General features: G+C 38.1%; 1 protein-coding gene across 1 annotated transcript in view; it reads right to left on the bottom strand.

Moving 5' to 3' along the window:
* Window positions 1-3150: 3150 nt before the first annotated feature.
* zdhhc13 (zinc finger DHHC-type palmitoyltransferase 13) overlaps window positions 3151-23158 on the bottom strand; it is a 33793-nt gene continuing 13785 nt past the window's right edge. Inside the window, exons 5-17 of the mRNA XM_026947229.3 lie at window positions 20630-20774; window positions 19922-19986; window positions 19305-19467; window positions 17779-17904; window positions 17502-17635; window positions 17036-17136; window positions 13315-13439; window positions 9104-9166; window positions 8351-8444; window positions 7808-7891; window positions 7540-7694; window positions 7272-7369; window positions 3151-4827 (exon numbers count right to left, since the gene is read on the bottom strand). Coding sequence (XP_026803030.3) covers window positions 4683-4827; window positions 7272-7369; window positions 7540-7694; window positions 7808-7891; window positions 8351-8444; window positions 9104-9166; window positions 13315-13439; window positions 17036-17136; window positions 17502-17635; window positions 17779-17904; window positions 19305-19467; window positions 19922-19986; window positions 20630-20774 — 1498 coding nt within the window. The 3' untranslated portion in view covers window positions 3151-4682. The remainder of the gene's footprint in view (window positions 4828-7271; window positions 7370-7539; window positions 7695-7807; window positions 7892-8350; window positions 8445-9103; window positions 9167-13314; window positions 13440-17035; window positions 17137-17501; window positions 17636-17778; window positions 17905-19304; window positions 19468-19921; window positions 19987-20629; window positions 20775-23158) is intronic.

Genomic DNA, 23158 nt, shown 5'->3' with positions numbered 1-23158 from the left:
TTGAGCAATGTGTCATTCTCTGCCACAGTTTCAAACACCTCTTTCACATCTGACTCATCTATATGTCCAAATTGTTTCTGAAGAACAGCCTTCTTATTCTTGTGCAAAAGTGGCTGGGACAACTGAGCTATTTGGCAAAGCTGTTGAATTACTTCCTGAACAGAGATCTTTGGTATGTGAAGGATGGTTTGTGTTTTTAAAAATAGAGATGCTAAATTATGCTGCACCTGTTGTCCTAAATCTTGAGATTCTGTCTTGCTTGCTTCTGCATTGCCATCATCCTGGCCTAATTCATCTGGAAGCATCTCCTGCAGAGCACACTCCCGAGTATCATTAACACTGTCATCATTTTCATTCCCATTACTCTCTATACTTACTGTTAACTCTGGTTTAAACATTCCCTCATTGTGATCTCAGTGCTGCTTACTTTTGTGTGCTTTGAACACTATAGCCTTGACATGGACACTGAACTTTTTGGTGGTCTTTGACACCACACACACACACACACACGCACACATGCGCACGCACACGCACACGCGCGCACGCACACACGCACGCAACTCTTTGTCTGTTCCTATTTAGAATTAGCCTCTTAGTTCTCCGAAGAAACATTCATTATACAAAGCCACCATTAAAAATTTAGGAGGACAGACAGAATTACTTAAAAATTTCAAATGAAGTCTTTTTTATTTGTAGATGTTTAAAGAGTGTCTATATATTGTTTCGCTTCAGTTTCAAAGAATGTCAATACAGACCTAGAATTATTATATTTACATTTATAAATAAAATATTTTGCCATAATAATAATTAAATTAATTAATTAAATTAAGTAAAAATGACAAAATATTGATTGTTCTTGCTTTTGTCATATCTACTAAAGCTAAACGACATCATCTAGACTAAAATGTGACTCAATATGGTCTATGATAAATCTACACTGAAAAAAAGACTAATTATGAGATTGAATTATGTAGATTGAGCATGATCAATTCACATAGTATTAACATTACAATTACATTATGAAATCTCGTGAGGACGTTGGCACAGATGTGAACTATAACTGTTATAGTTTTAAATATAGAATTAAATTAATGCAATTAAAACAAGGGTTGTAGAATAGAGCAGTTGTAAGGTGGCTATGGAAAAATGCCTGTGGCCTGGGTTTGATCCTTAGATTGAGTGAGAGTGTGGAGTTTGATTTTATTCAGGGTTTTGAAAATATACATGATCAAATCATGTTGGATGTATGAAAACAAATTGTATTAATATAACTCAATTCAATCATTCAGGTGAGAAATTTTGCTTGTAGATGAGGGGCCAAGGCAAACAACACCTGTTAATGAAAGTTGTACAATTTTTAAAGGATTTTTTTCAATCATATAGTCACAAAGTAATAAGAACCACCCAGCTTAGAAAACATATCAATAGGCACAACATTTCAAATTGACAGATGATTGTTTAACAACGTTTTAATCCAATTAACCTTAAATGAAATGTTTAGTGTTGTGAAATCCAGGAAGTTAAGTCCTCCATATTCATAATGACAGATTTTTTTATATAGTGCATTTTATATTTCCAAATGAAATTTAGAAGCATTTTGATTTAGCAATTTGACTATTAACACTCAATCATGTTTCCGCATACGCTACATCAGCATTTTTTTTTTTTTTTTTTTTGCTTCCCTACACTCCACCTGTGGGATTTTTTTTTTTTTAATTTATTTTCTATATGCAGTATAACAACAAAACCCTCCCACCCCAAGGGGGGGGGGGGGGGGGGCATTAGTAATATATAACATTGTTGCTTACAACCCAATGATATTTGCATACAGCCAGATAAATCTGAGGCTCTTGATACATGTGGACAAGAAGGAAAACAAACAGTCCAAAAAAAGAAAACATAAGTGCATTAAAAAAAAAGAATGCACAAACAGATCACATAATCAATCTCCAAATTCTAAAGAAATGACCCACCCTCTGATGGACCAACCCAGTCAGTCTTTCCAATTTGCAAAAGACTTAACATTAATCTCAGTCTCTCCTCAGGTATCACCCCAGGCCAATGGCCAAATGGAGAGATTGAACGAAAAAGTCGGGGCATTCCTTAGAATTTACTGCCACAACCATCAGCATGATTGAGTAAATGGTACTGGGAAATAGTTCACGCGAAATCGCCCAGTACTTTAGTACTGTAAATTTAGTTCTGGGACTAAAGCGGTGCGAAAGGCCCTACTGAGATAAAACCATTTAAAACAGATTACCATCAACAGCGTTCCTTACAAAGCCATGTGTGAGCGCTTTGAAATAAAACACAAGGCTCAATCAGCGAGGGAAACAGTGCAGGTTCAGGTTCCCTTCCCCAGCGGCGCTTCAGCTAAATCATCATATCCGCTTCCGGAACCGCACGCGCGCCTGCAACCTGGCAGCGAAATCCTGGCTAATCAGTAAACTTGGGGAAGATTAAACCCAAAGTTTGCACCAGCCGCGGCACGCATAAAATTCCTTTCCCAAAGGCGCTTCAAACTAACTGTTTATAACATTTTCCGGAATTCCTTACACGCCGGCACACAGGTAGCAAATTGCTAATTAACCAGTAAACTTTTCCTACCCTGCCCGCTAGTGGTCGCCATTCCACATTAAATTTCACAAGATGAACGTGTATTATTTATTTATTTATTTATTTCAAGTTAATGGTGTGTTTGAATGGAACATGTGAATTTATACCTTCAACAAACTATGAGAATCAAGAGAATTCTGTCACTATATATATAAATTATAAATTAGTGAATCATCAGTTAGTGTAATTAGTAAAAGCGTAGCATTAGTCATTAAGTTATTTAGAGAGTGACTGTGGAAACTGGTCAAAACTATTTAATCTAACTCAGATTTGTCATTAAATTTGGCTCTACATGGAAAAATGCCACCTACTATTGATCCACTAATCACATTTCCATGGGCTCGGCCAAAGTGACAAACATTGCATTAACACACAGGCCTAAGCACCAAATTCTACAAAACACATAGGAATATAATGTTAAATAGTACTAATAATAGAATATACTTTATTTTCATAGACATATCAGTTATTATTCTGTTCTTGCAGTTTTTGCTTAACTGCTATTCCACCACTTGAAATGAATGACTACACAAAGAAACAACAAAAATGCTTTTATTGCAAGAATATACACTGCAGTATAATGCATTTCCCTGGTTGTGAAACAACCCTATATAAAATGAGGAAAAATAAAAGGCAAAAGTGGAATTTTATTCAGAAATCTCAGTTTATAACTCATCAGGAGAAACTTGTATGCCCATGACACATAAAAAGTACAGAATATAAAAGCACGCACTTATTTTTTTTCCCCACTTATTTTACAAAAAATGACTATGTTTAAAAAAATAATTCAGAACAAAATATATCAATATATAATATATTTGCTAATATATCTCTAAGCTTCCTATTTGTCCTTATACAGTTTTGTGTACTTTGGATGTACATAGATTGGGCATATACAAATAACTGTTAAACACGTTGCATAAAGTAAAGTGGACATTATATGGGAGTAGGCTATGGGTGCTATGGGTCCTATGGGTGCTCCCTAGATAGTTACATTAAGGACAGCACATGTCCTTCACAGAGCAGGCAAGTCCATAATTCTGTTCATTGCATGAGAGTGAACATTTATAGATCTATGTTAATAACGTGACAAAAGGTACTGTGATATACAGTGCCTTGCATAAGTATTTTGACACCCTTGAACTTAAATGGACTTGACTGGGATTATTTGTCATGAATCTACACAAAATAGCCAACCACATTAAAGTGGGGGAAAAATCAATACATTTGGCATAATATAAAAGTTGTGATTGCATAAGTATTCACTCTTTGGTGACCCAACACTGCTCAACACCTTGGAAAAACCATCCCCACACTGCATGATGGTGGTAGCATCATGTTGAGCATTACCATTGGTGTGCTTCTCTGAATTATCCCTTTACCCAAACTTTGTGTTTTGGTGGACAGCCTCCTCTTGGCCCACAAGCTCCAACCAATCATGAGAAAACTACCAACCGGTAAGGGTAAAGGCTAACACATGCTTCCTCCGAGACACTGCACCTTTTTGAGCTGCCACTCATGCAGCAATCTGAGAAAAGCGCTATCTGCCCTGTTCTGCATACATGAGCTCACAGATGCCCAGGATTGGCCCTCTGTTCTAGTGGGCCTCTGACTGAAAGGGGAGAAAGAGAATGTCATTCCTCCCTCCCAGTGAGCATGGCCATTTAAGTAATTATGTGAATTCTGAGGGAAACTGCTTGCACTTGGGGGGTTCAAAGTAATGGGGTTGAATATGTATGCAATCACAATTCTTATGAATTTCTTTGTAAATAATATTGTAAACTATATTGATTCTTCCTGCCACTTTAGTATTATGGGTTGTTTTATGTAGACTCATGATATAAAACCACAAATACATCCAACACTACAAAATGTGGAAAAGTTCAAGGGGGGCATGAATGCAAGGCACTGTACAGTTAAATATTGCCTGACAGACATGTATTTTTGGTCAAATATATCACAGAGTAAGGCAGATTATGTAAAATGTGCCTGGTGTGCAGTAAGTTATCTGGCCTTCATCACAATACAAATATGATCAATCTGAATGCTCAGTAATATGTGTGATCTCAGACTGCGTCTAGGCTGCTAAACATTTGATGGTCTCGGTTTAAACTCATGGGAAACTCCTGAGTCCAGTCCAACACGAGTGGCTTGCACAAACCGCAGCCGCGCAGTTGGAAGAAGTTCACCAGGTTCTTCAGCATGCCACGGCTTCAGACACACAGAGAGAGAAAGAAAGAAGAGGAAACATCATTGAGACTTTTTCTGTATTTATTTCTGACTTTTTCTTTAGTCTGCATTTTGTAAAACAAGCAAAACATGGGTTAGGGTTAGTGGAAAGAGTGACCAGCTTCAAGTACCTCAAATTCTAAAGATTTTATATCTGCACAGTGCAGAGTATCCTGACAGGTAACATCATTAACTGGTATGGCAACTGCCCCATTCATGACCACCACACCCTGCATTAAGTGGTACGGTTCCCTGCAGTATACCTACTTCAAGCGGGTTAGGCTGCGAACCCTGAAAATCATCAAGGACACTTCCCACTCCAGGCATGGACTGTTCAGACTGCTGAGGTCAGGCAAATGCCTCTGCAGTCACATGGCCCACACTGAAAGACTCAGGAAAAGCTTTGATCCACAGGCCATTAGGATCCTGTACTACAAACTAACCCGGACTCTAACTACTTTGCACATGCCACTTTAGTGCACTGGCACTTTAGACTGTCTGCCAGTCTCTACTAGGCTCTGCTAGGTTCACTGTACACCACTTCACAACTACAGGTTACACATGGCAGGGTATCCTTCCTCTCCCACTGTTACTGCCCTATCATATTTAACATATTCTTTTTTATATTCTTTATTTATTACATTCCTTTAGCATTTTTCTCTATTTTATTTTGTTTATTATCTTATGTCTACATATATTTTATTGCATCTATATACACTCACTGTCCAGTTTATTAGGAACACCTGTACACTTACATATTCTAATATGTATCTAATATCTAATCATGTGGCAGCAGCACAATGCAAAAAATCATGCAGATATAGGTGAAGAGTTTCAGGTAATGTTCACATCAAACATCAGAATGAAGAAAAAGTGTGATCTCTGTGACTTTGATTGTGGCAGAAAATGGCCAGATTGGTTCGAGCTGTCAGGAAGGATATAGTAACTCATATAATCACTCTTTACCGTGGTGAGCAGAAAAGCATCTCAGCATGCACAAAACATCGAACCTTGAGGTGGGTGGGTTACAACAGAAGAAGACCACATTGGGTTCCACTCCTGTCAGCCAAGAACAGGAATCTGAGGCTATCATGGACAAATGCTCACCCAAACTGGACAGTTGAAGATTAGGGGAAGAAGGAGAAGAAGAAGGGGAGGAAAAAAAAATAAAATTCACCTGGTCTTTTTTCCAGTCTTCAACTGTCTAGTTTTGGTGTACAGGTGTTTCTAATAAAGTGGATGGTGAGTGTATATATTTTTTTCTTATTATTACTCTCTATTACTCTTTTACTTGCTTAGTAGCTTAGTGCACAGTCCCATTGTCAACCACTCTGCACTGTGTATGTGACAAATAAAACCTTTGAATCCTTTGAATATAACTGGGTTGAGATTCCATAACACAGAATTTACATTATTTTCAATACTTCTGAAACCATGCAGTGGGCCCTCATGCCCTGTCATTTGGAACACTATCAACCTATGGGATGGGCCTTATAAAGGTTCAAACCTGCCCACCAAATTAAGTTTGAATCCTTGCTCTCAAATAAAATCAACGTGTGAACTGACTAAATTAAAATCCAAAGTTTTTACGTTCAGTATTAGTCCATAATATTGAATGTTTGAACACTGAACATATTGAACACTCAACATTATGGACTATATTGTACAGATTCAAGAACAGGAATCTCAGGAAACAGTGCCGTGATTGTCAATTTTAATACTTGCTTGCAAATCATAAAACAAATTGTCAGTTTGCCAATTACATTTGGTCCCTTAAAATGGGGGGTACCACATACAAAAAGTGCCGAAATTCCTACACAAGGTTTTAGACTGGCCAAGTCAATCACCAGACCTTAACCCAGTTGAGCAGCATTTTACCTCCTGAAGAGGAGACTGAAGGAATAAACCCCCCCAAAACAAACAACAACTGAAAGAAGCTGTGGTACAAGCCTAGAAAAGCATCACAAAAGAAGAATGCACCAGTTTGGTGATGTCAGTGGGTCGCTAGCTTGATGCAGTTATTGCAAGCAAGAGATAAGCAATCAAATATTAAGTATTATTTACTTTAATTTACTCTAAGACTATCTGTTACAACACTTTTGCTCACCAAAAAAACTGGGTGGTCTGCCACCAAAGGTGCCATGTTCTAAGTTGTTTAACACATCTACATGTATATATCAGGAAATGAAAGCTGAAATTCTGAGCTATCATCTCATGTCCATCTTATGATCTGAAACCCAAATATCTTCAGTGTATAGGAAAAATTAAAGAATTGTCATTCCAGTAAAATGGCACAAAAATGTCCTCCCCTCCACAACCCCACAGTAACAGTAACAGTCACCAGCTTGTCCTTTTATTTGTCTGTACAGTATATAGGCATCACTAAATGATTACTGGAATTGTCTTTGTAAGTGAAGTGTCATTACTTGAATGGGTTCTGCCTGAGAGAGTAAGCGTGAGGGAGTTTCCTATGTCCATGCAGCAAACTCGCTCTTTCTGCAGTCGTCAGTCCAAGAAATGCAATCTATCAAAATGAAAGACAAAGAAAGACGTTGGTACTTTTGTTTCTGTTCTATTGTTTTCTAAAAAGAAATTGAGAGGTACTGAGAGCTAAAAAAAAAAAAATGTGTGTTTTACTGTCACCAGCTGCTGACGAACAGAGATGGTACCTAGCCTTGGGGTGTCTGTGCATACCTGGTAAAGTTGCTGTGTGAGGGTGACTGAGGCCCAGGCTGTGTGGAACAGGGTGATGATGCAAATATATGTGATCCAGGGTGAGCAGGTGAACAGTTCAATGATTGTTTCCCATACCCCATCTGAAACCCTGCTAACACACCTCCGCGACCAGTCTGTGTGTGCAAATGCAGACATACAGACACAAACACACAAACACAATACATAGAGATGCTTAATAAGTCATAATTAGCATTAGTGTTGCTGCTAATGACAGAAAGTGACTTACACATAACACTGCTGTACAGCATCCAGCCGCAAAGGAGGTTTAGTGTCATAAGAAAAAGGACAAAGAACTGATGATTCCTGGCACCTGGGGGTAAATGGAAAGATGGTCAGACAACATAAATGAGTGAGAGGGTATGGAAGAATGGGCAAAAGTCATGATTACTATTAAACTTTTATTTCAGTTGCCAAAATTATTGTGACATTGCATTCTGTGTCTAATCACAGGTTATCTGTAAGTGAGTCACCATGCACTTCTTCGTATGTGTGCACAAGAAATTTGCTTTTAATAGCTTGCTTCCTCCTTAACTTGGATACAATTACAGATTAGCATTTAAACATAGTGAAGAGTAAGCTTGCTAACATAGCTATTTAAATAATTAAGTAATGAAAGCTATCTGGCCAGACACATTGTCATCTCACTTGTATTAGCAAGCAAAAGAGAGCCAGTATCATCTCAGAGCAACAGTTTTACCTGCCATTTGCACCTTCCATTTGGTTGACAAAATGAAAAAAAAAAAAAAAAAGCAAGAGGGAGGCAGGTCACCTATACAGCCGTTGATCCAGACAGAGTGATGATCTTGCTTAGCGATACAGGAGCTACAGGAAAAGCAGTGATGAGCTCTCATCGGCTTCCTCATCTGTACATATACAACACACATTTTTATTTATATATATATTTATATATATATATATAAATAAATATATATAAATAAAACATACACACACACACACACTACAGTCAGACAGTCAGGTCCATAAATATTTGGACATTGACAAAGTTATTGTTATTATAGCTGTCTACCACAGTATATTGGAGTTGAAAGTGAATAATAAATAAGAGCTCAAAGTGAGTACTGAACAGTGAAGGAAATAAAAGTTCTTTTAAGAAGAATTCTTTTCCTGGTGAAGAAAAACCCATTCACAACAGCCAGATCAAAAACACCCTCCAGGCAGTAGGTGTATCTGTATCCAAGTCAAGAATCAAGAGAAGCCTTCACCAGAGTAAATACAGAGGGTTTACCACAAGAGGCTAAACCATTGGTAAGCCTCAAAAATAAGAAGACCAGATTAGTGTTTATTTAATTTCAACTCCGACATACCATGGTAGACAGCCAAAATAACAAATAACCTTGTCAATGTCCAAACATTTATAGACCTGACGGTATATACACTCACATCCACTTTATTATAAACACCCCTGCTCATTCATGGAATTAGCCGATCAGCCGATCAGCCAATCATCTGGCAGCAGCACAATGCAAAAAAATGCAACCAGAGCAGCCTGTGTGAAACTCACCATACATGATGTGCAGAAAATCCGGGGGTCAAGGCAGCCTGCTTCTGCCAGGACTACAATATTCTACAGGAACACAACACAGCCAAGTTAGACAGTGATTTAATGTACTGAGGAACCAGAAGCCAGAGGCAGGTCTAATGGTGAAATTTTGTAGCAACAACTTTCAAATATAGCCACAAATGGTGATCACCAGGGTCCAACCATAATTGTTCAGCTTTATAGGCTCATACAGTCATCTTGTGCTGCAATATTATATTGCACACTGAATGTTTTCATAATTATAATCTTACATGTGCAGCATAATGTTGTAATGTACAAGATTGTATTTGTATTGTTGTACTCTTCACTAAATGAGTAAGTACATGTTTTGTCAATTTTAGCAACAACAGTAAACAACAAAAATACAAATAATAATAACGGTAATTCTTCTTTGTCTTATTATTATTCTATTTCCACTAATGATCTACATGACAAAATATTTTTGCAAAAATGTAATACTGCACCACAGACACAAAAAAGTTAATATATGACAAAGCTGACTGATAGTCAGCTAAATGTTCTAGTATTGTGGCTTTGCATTAACTGTTTTAATAAATGAACATCTGAAATGTGAAATGTGATATGGGACATTGTATGTATTAAAATGTAACACAAATCCTTTTGACCTATAGACCATATTACATTTGCATCAATGTAATAGGCATCCGCCCATTGATGCAAATACATCTAAACTGGCATGACACACTAGTGTGACATTTTCAACACTTTATAAATTTGTATGAATTGAGAATAGAATCAAAAGAAGGTACTCTTTTTAATATTTGATGGCATATGATGGATTTTCTATATTTCTGCATAAATATGACATAAAACATCAGATTTTCACACAAGTCCTTAAAGTAGATAAAGAGACAAATGGAACAAAAATGATCCAATATTACATATCTGTGAGTGGCAAAAGTGTGTGAACCTTCGCTTTCAGTATCTGGTGCGCAGCAATAACTGCAACTAAACGTTTCCGGTAACTGTTGATCAGTCCTGCACACTGGCTTGGAGAAATTTTAGCCCATTGCTCAGTACAGAACAACTTCATTTCTGGGATGCTGGTGGGTTTCCTCACATGAACTGCTTGCTTCAGGTCCTTCCACAACACTTCTATTGGAAGGTCAGGACTTTGACTTGACCATTCCAAAACATTAACTTTATTCCTCTTTAACCTTTCTTTGGTAGAATGTCTTATGTGCTTAGGGCCGTTGTCTTGCTGCTATCTCTTGAGATTCTGTTCATGAACAGATGTCGAGACATTTTCCTCTAATAATTCAGAATTTATTGTGCCATCAATAGTCACGTTTACATGGACACTTTTTGTTTCAATCGGAATGAAATCAATCAGATTGATTAATCCGATCGCAATGTTTACAAGAACGCTGAATAAAGTAATCGGGTTGATATGCGCGTTTACATGACAGAATCTTCTGACATGCGCACAGTGCACGATTACACGTTTCCAGCCGTTCCAACACGCAGATACTAGCAGCCACTCTCTTGCCATTGCTTCTTTTTTTGTTTTAAAAAGCAGACTTAACATTTGCCTGTTTCAGCTGCTAATTAGAAGACGCGAGCGCGTGATGTTTTGTGCGGTACTGCGTGTATTTATCAAGCAATTAAAATGCCCCTTCCCGAGCCCAGAACAAGGCGTCTGTGGATGAGGGTCCGAAGCAAGGACTGGTGGGAAAACGTCGTCTTGCACCACTTCACAGACGAGGAGTGGAAGGAGAATTTTAGGATGACACGACAGTCATTTATGACACTATGCTCAATGGTGGAGGGGAACATGGCACCTGGTGGCTACGGTCAGAGCCCCAATACCGCTGACAGCCGTGCGTCACACGTCATTACGTGATTTGTACGTCATTGCACATGCGCAGAACTATCTGGTTTCATTTTCAATCCGATGAAGTGTTTATACGTCCTCTCCATCGGATTAGAAAAGGTTTAAACCACCCCTTACGATCCGAATGAAATTTTAATCGGTTTTGGCCAATTCATTCCGATTGACGTGTTTACATGTGACTTTTTAGATCTGATTGTGCTTCTAGTCCAATTACGATCGGATTATTAGTGTCCATGTAAACGTAGCTAGTGATGGCAAGCCATCCTAGATAGTCAAAACTGGCCCAAACCATGATACTACCACCACCATGTTTCACAAATGGGATAAGATTCTTATGCTGGAATGCAGTGTTTTCCTTTCTCCAAATATAACACTTCTAATTTAAACCAAAAAGTTCTATTTTGGTCTCATCCATCCACAAAACATTTTTTTCAATAGCCTTCTGTCTTGCCCATATGATCTTTAGCAAACTGCAGACAGTTTGCTAAAGAGAGCAGTGGAGAGCAGTGGCTTTCTCCTTGCAGTCCTGCCATGCACACTATTGTTGTTCAGTGTTCTCCTGATGGTGGACTCATGAACATTAAATTTTGCCAATGTGAGAGAGGCCTTTAGTTGCTTAGAAGTTACCCTGGGTTCCTCTGAGACCTCGCGGACTATTACATGTCTTGCTCTGGGAGTGATCTTTGTGGGTCGACCACTCCTGGTGAGGATAACAATGGTCTTGAGTTTCCTCCATTTGTACACAATCTGTCTGACTGTGAATTGGTGGAGTCTAAACTCTTTAGAGATGGTTTTTTAACCTTTTCCACTCTGATGAGCATCAACAACTCTTTTTCGAAGGTCTTCAGAAATCTACTTTGTTCATACCAAGATACACTTCCACAAACATGTTGTGAAGATCAGACTTTGATAGATCCCTGTTCTTTACATAAAACAGTGCTCACTCACACCTGATTGTCAACCCATTGATTGAAAACACCTGACTATAATTTTACCTTCAAATTAACTGATAATCCTAGAGATTCCCATATATGTAATATTGGATCATCAAGTATAATATTTTTGTCTCACTTGTTTAACTGGGTTCTCTTTTAGGTCTACTTTTAGGACTTGTGTGAAAATCTGACGATGTTTTAGGTCATATTTAAGCAGATATATAGAAAATTCTAAAGTGTTCACAAATTTTCAATCACAGCTGTATTTTTTAAATCCATAGTCCATTAACGTTATGCAAAACAAAACTGCAAATGGATTTTATTGGTACTTCTCAGCTGTGTTTTACTTTTAATTAAATGGAGGAAATGGTATTGACAACAGTCAGTTAATAATTCTAGTTTTACGAGTAGTTTGACACTAGTTGCTTGATGATAGGTGAAAATACCTATGACTAGTTAGCAAACGTTTTGTATATTATTCAGTTTATTATAAATTTAACTGGGCATGGCTATATGAACTAGAAAAAAATTTTTTTTTCACATAATGACGCCGTCATCAAAACTTCACTTAAAGATTAGCACATAAATGCAGTGTACCCAATTGTATCTCAATCTTCTTGAGTAACAATTATCAAGGTTCTTGAGTAACAGTTATCTGACCTTAGCTCCACCCCTTGTGTATGACCACATCCAAAAATTTGCCAAGGAATAAGGGGGGGATTTTAATATAAGCTTTACAGGTTTTGAGATATGGGCCAAAATGTGAAGGCTTGTGCTATAGTGCCATCAATAGTGCTGGCAATTTGGTCATTTTTATTTTTCTGAGTAGCTGCTGAGGTACTGCACCTATGTATAAAGTTTGATGTTGATATGCTTTATGGTTTAGGCTGCACGATTCACTTTAGCAGCAAATAACTAACTAACTAAATAAAGAAATAAACAAACAAACAAACTAGAAATCCCAACAAAAACAACAGCACTTTGCACATCATGCATTGGATCCCTAAAAATCCAGAATATGTAACCAAACAAATATCAGACTCATCGTTCATTTGTCTTCAGCAAAAACAGAAATGAAGATGAAAAGCAAACATTGCAGATGAAAATCTATAAGGGGGGTCTAAAAATGTTTTTACTAACCCTAGACTGATTTGTACAAACTCTGCACACCTTTTTCTATGTACTGTACCAATACTATTTATAGTATATAGTGTATGTTTATCCATTCTTTATTGTTTTTACAGTGCCTCTATTTATACCACCTGTGCCCGATGAATCTATATTTGCCACCATTCGGCATATACACACACATTTTCAACTGAGGCAAGAGCATGATGTAGTGCTCCCTTGTTTTAAAGGCTGCAATATTGTCATATGCTTACCTTCTTCTTCTCCTCCTCGGTCACCCTGATAACCCCGGGATCGGTTCTGCAGGTGCGCAGGTAATAATACAGCAGAGCCAAAACTGTCAGGGGAAACATCATCTGCACTGCAGTACTGGGACCATGTGACCTCTGGTGTTAAGTCTCAATACACACAGAAATATCCACTTATTCTATCCACCTACATATCTACATACACTAACTGGCCACTTTAATTGTACTCAGGTGCAGACCGAAATAACCGGTCCGAGACCATATGAGAGAAGTGGTCTTGGTCCGGGTCAAACTGTAGCACAGTGTGACAGTCAAAGTCTCCAGAAGAAGTGTGGCAGATTCTCCAAGATGCTTAGAAAAAATGACTAGCCAGTGTTCACATAAAACTGTATGAGATGTACCTGAGATTACAATACTTTTTTTTAACAGGCAAAGGGTTCTCATGTCAAATATTGACTTTTATTTGGTTTATTTCTGTTTACTACTCTTTATAGTAGGTGTTTTTATGTAGAAAATATTTAATTTTATTAATTCTGAAGGCATCATTTCTGTACATGTGCCTAAGTTTTTTTTACATAGTACTTAATATATTTTCACAAATTAGTTTCATGTGGTCAGTTACACATGAATTGTATTTGTTTTGGTGTTTTGTTTTTTTTTCCAAAGCAGGACTGAAAAAAAAAAAAAAACCTAGTGAAATGAACAAGTTCGTAATAGTAGTGTGGTGTCGATATACACTAACATTCAAAAGATTGGAAGCACTCTAAATTTCACATTTTTTACATTAAAATTCATGCTTTTGCATGAAAATTCAAGACATTGACAAGGTTAGAAATAAGTACTTCGCTTGAAATAAAAAATTTATTGCCTCAAAATCCTCCATTTATAGCTATTACAGCCTTGCAGAGCTTGGGCATTCTAGCTGTCAGTTTGTTGAGGTAATCTGCAAAAATTTCACTCCATGCTTCCTGAAGCACTTCCCACAAGTTGGATTGGCTTGATGGGCACTTATTTTGTACCATCCGGTTAAGCTGCTCCCACAACAGCTCAATTAGGTTGAGTGATTGCGCTGGCCAAGAAGCAGACTGCTTCTTCCCTAAATAGGTTTTGCATAATTTGGAGCAGTACTTTGGGTCGTTGTCCTGCTGTAGGATTGGCTCCAATCAAGTGCCGTCCAGATGGTAAAGGCACGGCATTGCAAAATTAAGTGATAACCTTCCTTGTTCAAGATTCCTTTTACCCTGTACAGCCAGACCATCACATTTTCTCCTCCATGCTTCACAGATGGTGTCAAGCACTCCCCCAGCATCTTTTCATTTGTTCTGCACCTAATGAATGTTCTTCTCTGTGATCCAAACACCTCAAACTTAAATTTGTCCATAACACTTTTGTTTGTGTTATACAAAATGTTTTAAACTAGTTATTTGTATAATTATTTAGTGTTCTCAGATGATTTCTGTGATTTCTATGTGCACCTGGCAAAGATTTGTTTACATTTTTCCATTTTTCCATTACCATATTCATGACCAATGATTGAAGGATGTTTACGCATGCAATATCCTCCCTACATGCACTTCTGACAAACTTTTTTGTTTTGTTTCTTGTGCATTGAGAAAACAAACCAAATACCACACGAACCAAAAATATCATATTTTGCTCTGATTTGGAGCAGACTAATAGGTGTGAAAGTGCCCTAAGTAACAGTTTCATTAAAGAGCTGGTAAAGGAGGGAATCTCTGACCTGGTATAAGAGCATGCATAATGGTTGCAGTAGCATGTGGAAACCACAGGACTGATGCCAGTAGAGGGACCAATGACCTTGCGATCAAATCCACACTGCGTATAACCCAAGTATAAATAAGTAGACACACTGGTTTCCAAAGTGTACGATACATTTGCAAGTAAGATAATGCCCATGACAGATCGGCTTTTACAAGTAGTGCTCCAAGCTATAGGAGCCATAACAGGGAGCCATAACAGTGAGCCATACCAGTGAGTCATGGGAGATCACTGGGTCTGTAAACCCAAATGAGAAGGCAGATTTCGCTGGCTCAAATGTCATTGCCAGAAGCTGGTAAAAACACTTTACACCACCTGCCACTGATGCCAAAGCAGCCTTTTGGAACACAGGTACAGGAGGGACTAGATGATGATCTCTCTTTGAATGAAACACAAATGAAACCTAAACGATATCAGGCTGCTGGTGGGAGCATTTACCCACGCTTATATTATTTCCCAAGAAGTGAGTTTTAAAGACCGCAACAACAGAAAGAAGGAGTGATGCAGAATACAACACACCAAATTGGTACTGTGGCAGTGGACCAGAACTCAATGGAGTGTTCAAGTCAGGACAAAGACTGACTGAACTGTGAACGCACGTTGCTGCTGACCACTATAAAACACTGGATAGTTTAGGCAGTGGGTTTTTCAAAATACATGGCTGACACTGGGCTGATTTATTCTTCTGCAATTAAGCATTGAAGGTTAATAACATCAGATAATTGGCTACTAAGCGCTGTCCGGCATGACCCAAGCCAGTTGACCATAATGACTGCATAAGTTCAGTCACTGCTAGAAAAAAAGGCAGCAGAGACTGCACATGGGTTAGGTATAGCACCCAGTGTGTTCACCAGCTGTGTCAAACTAGGGCTCCTGCAACACCAGGGTCTATGTATATTTCCTTGTCTAAATGTTTGCAGACAGTCTCAGGCACAAAAGAACTTAAGGTGGGGCTCTTTCAGAAAGTATATGTAAGTATAAACTGCAGTTCACCCTGAGGCATTGGTCCTGTACATATTTTCTCCACTGGGACTTGAGTTTTTTTCCTCCAAAAAAGGAAAGCAGCCCAAAATCCAAGCCACGACCCTCTCTGTAGACTTCCAGAATAGGCCTTGGTCAGGGAGGTGACCATGAACTCAATGGCATATAGTCCTCTACAGAAGTCCTCTTCAGAGATGAGAAAAACTGACGGAAGGACAATCATCTCAGAAATACTTAATCAATCTGGTCTTTATGGTAAAGTCGCTAGACGGAATCCACTCCTGAGTAAAAGACATGTGGAAGGCAAGTAAAGGACTTTGAGAGCAAGAGGAAAATGATTCTCTGTTGACATAAAAATTGAACTCTTTGGGTTGAACTCCAAGCACTATATCTGGCAAAAAATCAGATATTGCTCACCAACTGGCTGATACCATCCCGAGGTGGAGCATGGTGATCGCAGGATCAGAGTGCACACCTGCTCCAGAGTGCACACAACCTCAGACTGGGACAACAGTTCAGCTTTCAGCACAACCAAGGCCCAAAGCATAGAGCTAAGACAATGCTGGAGTGGCTTCTGGACAAGTCTCTGTACATGCTTGAGCAGCCCAGCCAAAGCCCAGACTTGAACCCCACAGAACATCTGTGGGGAGATCTGAAGATGCCAGTTCCTCGTCCAATCTGACTGAGCTTAAGCGGAGCTGCCAGGAAGAATGAGAGGAACTACCTAAATCCAGTTGTGCAAAGCTTAGCCAAGACTTAGCCAAGAAGACTCAAAGCTGGAATTGTTGCCAAAGATGCTGCCTACAAAGTACTAGAAATAAAGGGTCTGAACACTCATATAAAATGAGAAATTCCAGTTTTTGATTTTAAATAAATTCACGCAAATATTTAAAAACAAATGTCAATTGATATCAATTTAATATACTTTAAATGGAACCTAGAGCACATATATACACATAAAGGATATCTGGCAGGAACCACAGGCACCAGGTGACAAGCATCCAAAATATGGAGGCAATAAGGGTGGTGGAGGGAACCAGACTCTGAACTGTGGCACTTGCTACCCGCCTGGATGCGACGCTCATGCACACCCACCCACACACACACACACACACACACACACACACACACACACACAGGCAATGCTTAGATACCATTTTATGACATAGAGATCAAAAACAATTACAATGTTAAAATCTTAACCTAATGTTTCATGAGCTGCAGAATAAGTAGCTGAATAAATAATAACATGCTGGTCATGAAGCTGCCATATTCATGTGCCAAGTTGAAATTACTTTTGCTAAAGCTACCTAGCTTATGTTAGTCTGCAATTAAATACGCTAGCTACCATTACAATGTGTATGCCACACAAGTGGAATTGGTTTGTGCATTTTAAAATAGATACAGGTATCTGCAACTGAGTGTGTGTGTACCTGCAGGTGAGGTTGATCATAGCGAGCACACATGCCAATAGAACCCCTTTTAGCAGCCATGACTCAGAACTTAGGTCTAGTATGGCTCCCACAGCCCACAACACACACACACTGAAGACACTCTGCAGAAAGGCCTGCGAGACACAGTCACATGCACACAAACACACAAATAAATGAGCAGCTTAAATACACTATTAAATATTCCCACGAAACACATAATTCCCACGAAAAACAAATATTCCCATGAATCTCATAGATTGCATGTGTGTATGCATACCTGGTAATTGGTAAAGAATCTCAAGCAACGCGTGTTTGATTTTTTGCGTTCATTTTTCACCACATTCAGCATATGTATCAGCAGAGGACTGTGCACCTGGTGGGCCAAGTCTATTGGTGTGTGACCCTACACACACACACACACACACACACACACACACACACACACACACACACACACACACATTATGTAGAAACATCTTAAGTACAATCAACAAAAATGGGATGGAGCTGAGCTCAAGTGAGCTTAAAGTGTTCTAGCAAAACGGTTAAATTCTTACAGTGAGATCCATAAATATGCTACATGTCCAAAAGTTTGTGGACATCTGACCATCACACCCATATGTGCTTGCTGAACATCCCAGTCCAGATTTAGTCCCCCCTACTATTTGGGGAAGGCTTTCCAATAGATTCTGGAGCGTGGCTGTGGGGATTTGTGCTCATTCAGCCACAAGCTCTGTGCAGGCCACTCACGTTTTTCCACTCCAACCTTGGCAAATCATATTTTTATGGACATTGCATTGTCACGCCAGAACAGGTTGGGGCCCTTTAGTTCCACTGAAGTAGTCTTAATGCTACAGCATACAAAGACATCCTATACAATTGTGTGCTTCCAACTTTGTGACAAAAGTTTGGAGAAAGAACCACATATGAGTTTGATGGTCATGTGTCCACATACTTTTATCCATATTGTGCACATACAGTGCAGTTAGACAATGACCCAAAGCATACTTTGAAAGAAGCCTTAAAGACTTTTAAGGAAAAGAAGTGGAATATTCTGTAATGACCAAGTTAACCACCTGACTTGAATCCAACTGAGAATGCATTCCACTTGCTGACTAACAACACACAAATTATTGTATTGTTCTTGCACATATTGAATATATCATTCAAACATTCACAGTATAGGTTGGAAAAAAAAAAGTGAAACCCTAGGCTAATGACTTCAAAAAAAGCTAATTACAGCTGGAAGTTGGTAAACCTGGCTTCCAATTAATGAGACAAGATTGAGGGTGTGGGTTAGAGCTACGTTGACAAATAAAAAGCAATCAAACATTCTTAGTTTGCTATTCACAAGAAGCATCTGCTGATGTGAATCATGCCTCATATATAAGAGATCTCAGAAGACCTACGATCAAGAATTGTTGAGTTGCATAAAGCTGGAAAGGGTAACAAAGTTATCTGAAAGAGCTTAGACATTGGTCTGTACACTATTAGACAAACTGTCTATAAATGGAGACGATTTAGTACTCTGGCTACTCTCCCTAGAAGTGGCCATCCAGCCAAGATGACTCAGGGTACATCACAGAATTCTCAATGAAGTAAAAAAGAACCCTAAGCAACAACTAAAGAAATCATTGGAACTGGTAACATCTCTGGTCATGAGTCTACTATACGGATAATATTACACAGGCATGGTGTCCATAAACTTTATTTATAGTGTTATTTGTCTCATATAAATATTTGGGGTGAATTACCTATTTAACATTAGTATTTAACTGTAATATGAATCATAGATTTTCTCACACTGGCGTTCTGTAGCTCCACACTGGCTCCAGAATCCAGCAGGATGTGTGCAGCATCAACATTACCAGCAAGCACGGCACAGTGCAGTGGTGAGTTCCTGTTCACCTTATCTACTGCATTCACTGATGCGTTACACCGCAGCAAGAAGTTTGTCGGTTCTGGACTGTCACAAGCAAAACACACAACACAGCAGGTAGGATCAGTATCTGTGATTCATTTAAAAATTTAAATTTACTGTGTTTTTAAATGTCTGTCTGAGTGGCTGCATTCTGAATAAAGTTTTAATATCAGTTGATAAATACTTGATGATCAGTAAGATAAGAGTAGGATAAAAGCAAAAACAGATTCCTGTTTTTTGGCTGACAGGGGCAGAACCTGATGCTTTTGTAGCCCACAGCAACCACCTAGCAAAACCCTAACAACCTCTTTGCAACACTTGAGAACTTGCTTATGCAAGTTATGCAATCACTCTGCGTTTTCTTTTTTCTGTTTCTTTGTAAACTGTTCTTGGTGTTTAATGAGTTTGCTGAGCATACCACATTGCACTTGGAGACTTTCCATTCATTAGTCATGCTCAAATCAGCAGATACTAAATAATAAAAAGCAAATAATGTTACCCAATAATTTTCTGAGCAGCCAGCATCAGTGAGGTCTGTCCGTTTGCATCTGGAGCATCCACTTCCTGTAAACAAACAAACAAAATGTTCAATACTTACCATGAGGAATGATACAGGGATACATATAATCTTTTTGTAAAAGTAGTAACTGGTGACTGATTCATCACTGTTATGCACATTCTGATCCTCACTGTGGTACTGACCTCACTGCTCACATCAACTGTAGTTTAATTTGCATGACTCATTATAACTGATCAGAAGAATTTAGTGCAATGCTGGGCACAAAATATATATTCAACAGTGTGTGTCTACATGTACTGTGCAAAGACCATGTAAACAGAAACCAGAGATATCATCTGAAAGGAAAACACACATATTGAAACAAGCACATCGCTCTATACAATTAAAAAAGCTTGGTGGGATGCTGGGAACATCACTGCAGTTCTAGGATACTTTCTAGAACTGCAGTGATGTTCCCAGAGTCCCACCAAGCAGTTGCTGCAGGTGTTAACTGCCATTTGTGTGTATGTCTTTTGTGCTTTTGGTCTTCTTTTGATTTTATCTCGGCTCTTCAAATAAACAGTAGTTGTGGAAAATGTTGAGCATATTGTGCTGTCTGAGAGTTAATTATATTTGTGGTGGAAACTCCATAATTAGTTCCAGATTACATACCAGCTCCAGCTTAGTGGGGAAGTATGTGTCTCTCACCTGACCCTTGGCTATCAGATATGCTGCTATAGGCATGTGCTGGAAAAGCACAGCGAGATGGAGGCCACCGTATCCCTCTCCATCCACAAGAGATGGATCAGCACCGTAACGCATCAGCTGGATCACCATCTGCAAGTGACCCTGCCTGAGAAAACAGCACCACACATCAGATAACTAGACTGAACTATGAAGCACAGTAGCAACTGCTCCAGCAGTAGGCTTACTGCTGTTTTAAACAGTCTAAACAGCAACTGATCAAGTCTGGGCCATGCTTTGTAATTAAAATAAAAAAAAATCCTGAAAAAGTAACATTTTCAATGCAGTAACCATTTTCTAAAACAAGTATAAATAAGAACACAATATGTTGTTTGTCACTGTTATGATTTGAGTTGTGTATTACGTGTAATACTAGGCCTGTCACGTTAATTATGTTACTGACTTATTGTACAATATATGGACATGACCTCAATCATTTTTGCTGACCTTGATATTGCACATTGTGTTTACGTGTGCAATTGTTTCCACAAGAATGAATGTTACCAACATTTTACCCATTCTCACTACTTCTGTCCTCTCGTCTGCTCTAGGGATGTCAAATTAAAATTCAAACTTCAAATATTTGTTGAATTTAAGATAAAAATGCACATCTGAATGCAAAAACTGTGTGCATTCAAATTTAAGATGTGTAGCAAGCACCAGCACCGATTTTAATTAAAACATAACGTTGAAAAAATGACACTCAAGATATTAACAATGCACTAACAATGTTTTTTGAAGAAGAAAAATCTAGAAAGAATGGTTCTAGTGTTTCAAATAATCCAGTCATAGTCAATAATGTCAGGGATTAACCTGCTTAAGCTGTGTGAGCTGAAGCTGAACAGTGAATGAACACCAGTAAGCTGAAGCGCTTTACTAGCCGGTTAATAAACTCATCCAAACGCATCCTATACACATATGAGATTATTCAGACATATACATAACATAAATGTAATATTACAACTTGCTTCTGCACAAAATGACACGAGTGCACAAGTGAACTTCAACTTAAGTAACACGCTAAGTAGAATGGTAAGTCACGTTGGTGAATACGCTCTTTCCGTAAAAACGCACTCAAACATGGACAATAAATAACTAAAGCATAAAGAATTCACAATATTGTATTACAATAGTGTACTCAATGCAATGTTATTATTTCAGAAAATCAGGTTTTCACTACAAGGGCAGTTTTCACGTTTTTGTTGATACATGTTTAATATATAAAATGTGTGAATTTTTGGTTTAATTTTCTCGTCAACTAAAACGCCATTGACTAATATTCAAAGCCTTTCTTTGTCAGAGTAAAACTGATTAAAATGAATAAATATTACATAACATATTGACTAAATTTAAAGGATATTTTTGTCAAAAGACAAAATCTATCACTAAAAACAGTATGAAAAATAACACTGCAACTGGCTTGAGAGCCTAGGTTAAATCTTTTGATTTTATAATTTTATAATTTTATGCACTTTAGTTTAAAAAAAAATGCAGTTTGTTAACAGCCAGGTTTGTTCTTTGCAATAAACAATAAACAGTATAACACAGTGCTGTTTGGTTTGTATTTATTCGTTGCACCCTATTGTGGACTGTTGATTTATTGTGGACTGTTGATTTATTGTGGACTGTTGATTTGGTGGTTTTTTTTGACTTTCCAATTACGTTATCTGAATATTCTTAAGAATTAAAGGTTTGCTCTTTGGAAAGGGTGTATTTGCATTATTATGCTATTATATTCTCATTATACCAGTGGCGTAAAATGGTCTTAAAATGACAATAATGTTTATCGCAATTATTTCTGGGACAATATATCATCCAACAATAGCAGTTATCGTGACCGGCCTATATGACACAGCAATCAGATTTTCAATTAATTTCTATATTATGTGTATATAACAACCATTCATTCATCTTCAGTAACCATTTTATGCTGGAAAGCATTGTGGTGGATTTGGAGCCAACCCCTGACACAGCTTACAAAGGGTGCAAGCCTGAAAAATGCAGCCCAAATGTGACACCAGTGCACATAGTTAAAATCAGGACAAACAAAACAACAATGTGAAAACTTCACATTTTACCAACACAAAATTATATTACATAAACAAGAAAGTCCAATCCTACACATTTGTAGGACTGCAAAAAAGTCCTTATTATATTCTAAAAGGATCCATGTTTGATACGCTATTTCCTGAATTCTGTAGCACATCATCTGCATATTAATAGTGCACAACATAATATACATCTGAAACACAGCTAAACGTCATTTTAAAATAATAGCAAAGACAGATCTATTTCAGATTTTCAGTGGGTCAAAGTTTGCATACACTTTGTTAGTATTTGCTGCCATTGCCTTTAATTACTGAATGTGAATCAAATGCTTTTTGCAGCTAGAAATTTTCGTGAATCAAATGCATACTTTGCCAGAATTTTTAACCATTGCTCCTGACAGAACTGGTGTAACTCATCCAGGTTTTTGGGCCTCCATGCTCAGAC

The sequence above is a fragment of the Pangasianodon hypophthalmus genome, chromosome 11, assembly GCF_027358585.1.
Source record: "Pangasianodon hypophthalmus isolate fPanHyp1 chromosome 11, fPanHyp1.pri, whole genome shotgun sequence".
NCBI classification, from domain to species: Eukaryota; Metazoa; Chordata; class Actinopteri; order Siluriformes; family Pangasiidae; genus Pangasianodon; species Pangasianodon hypophthalmus.
Note: the sequence above shows the minus strand (reverse complement) of the source record. Positions and strands in the feature narration are given on the sequence as shown.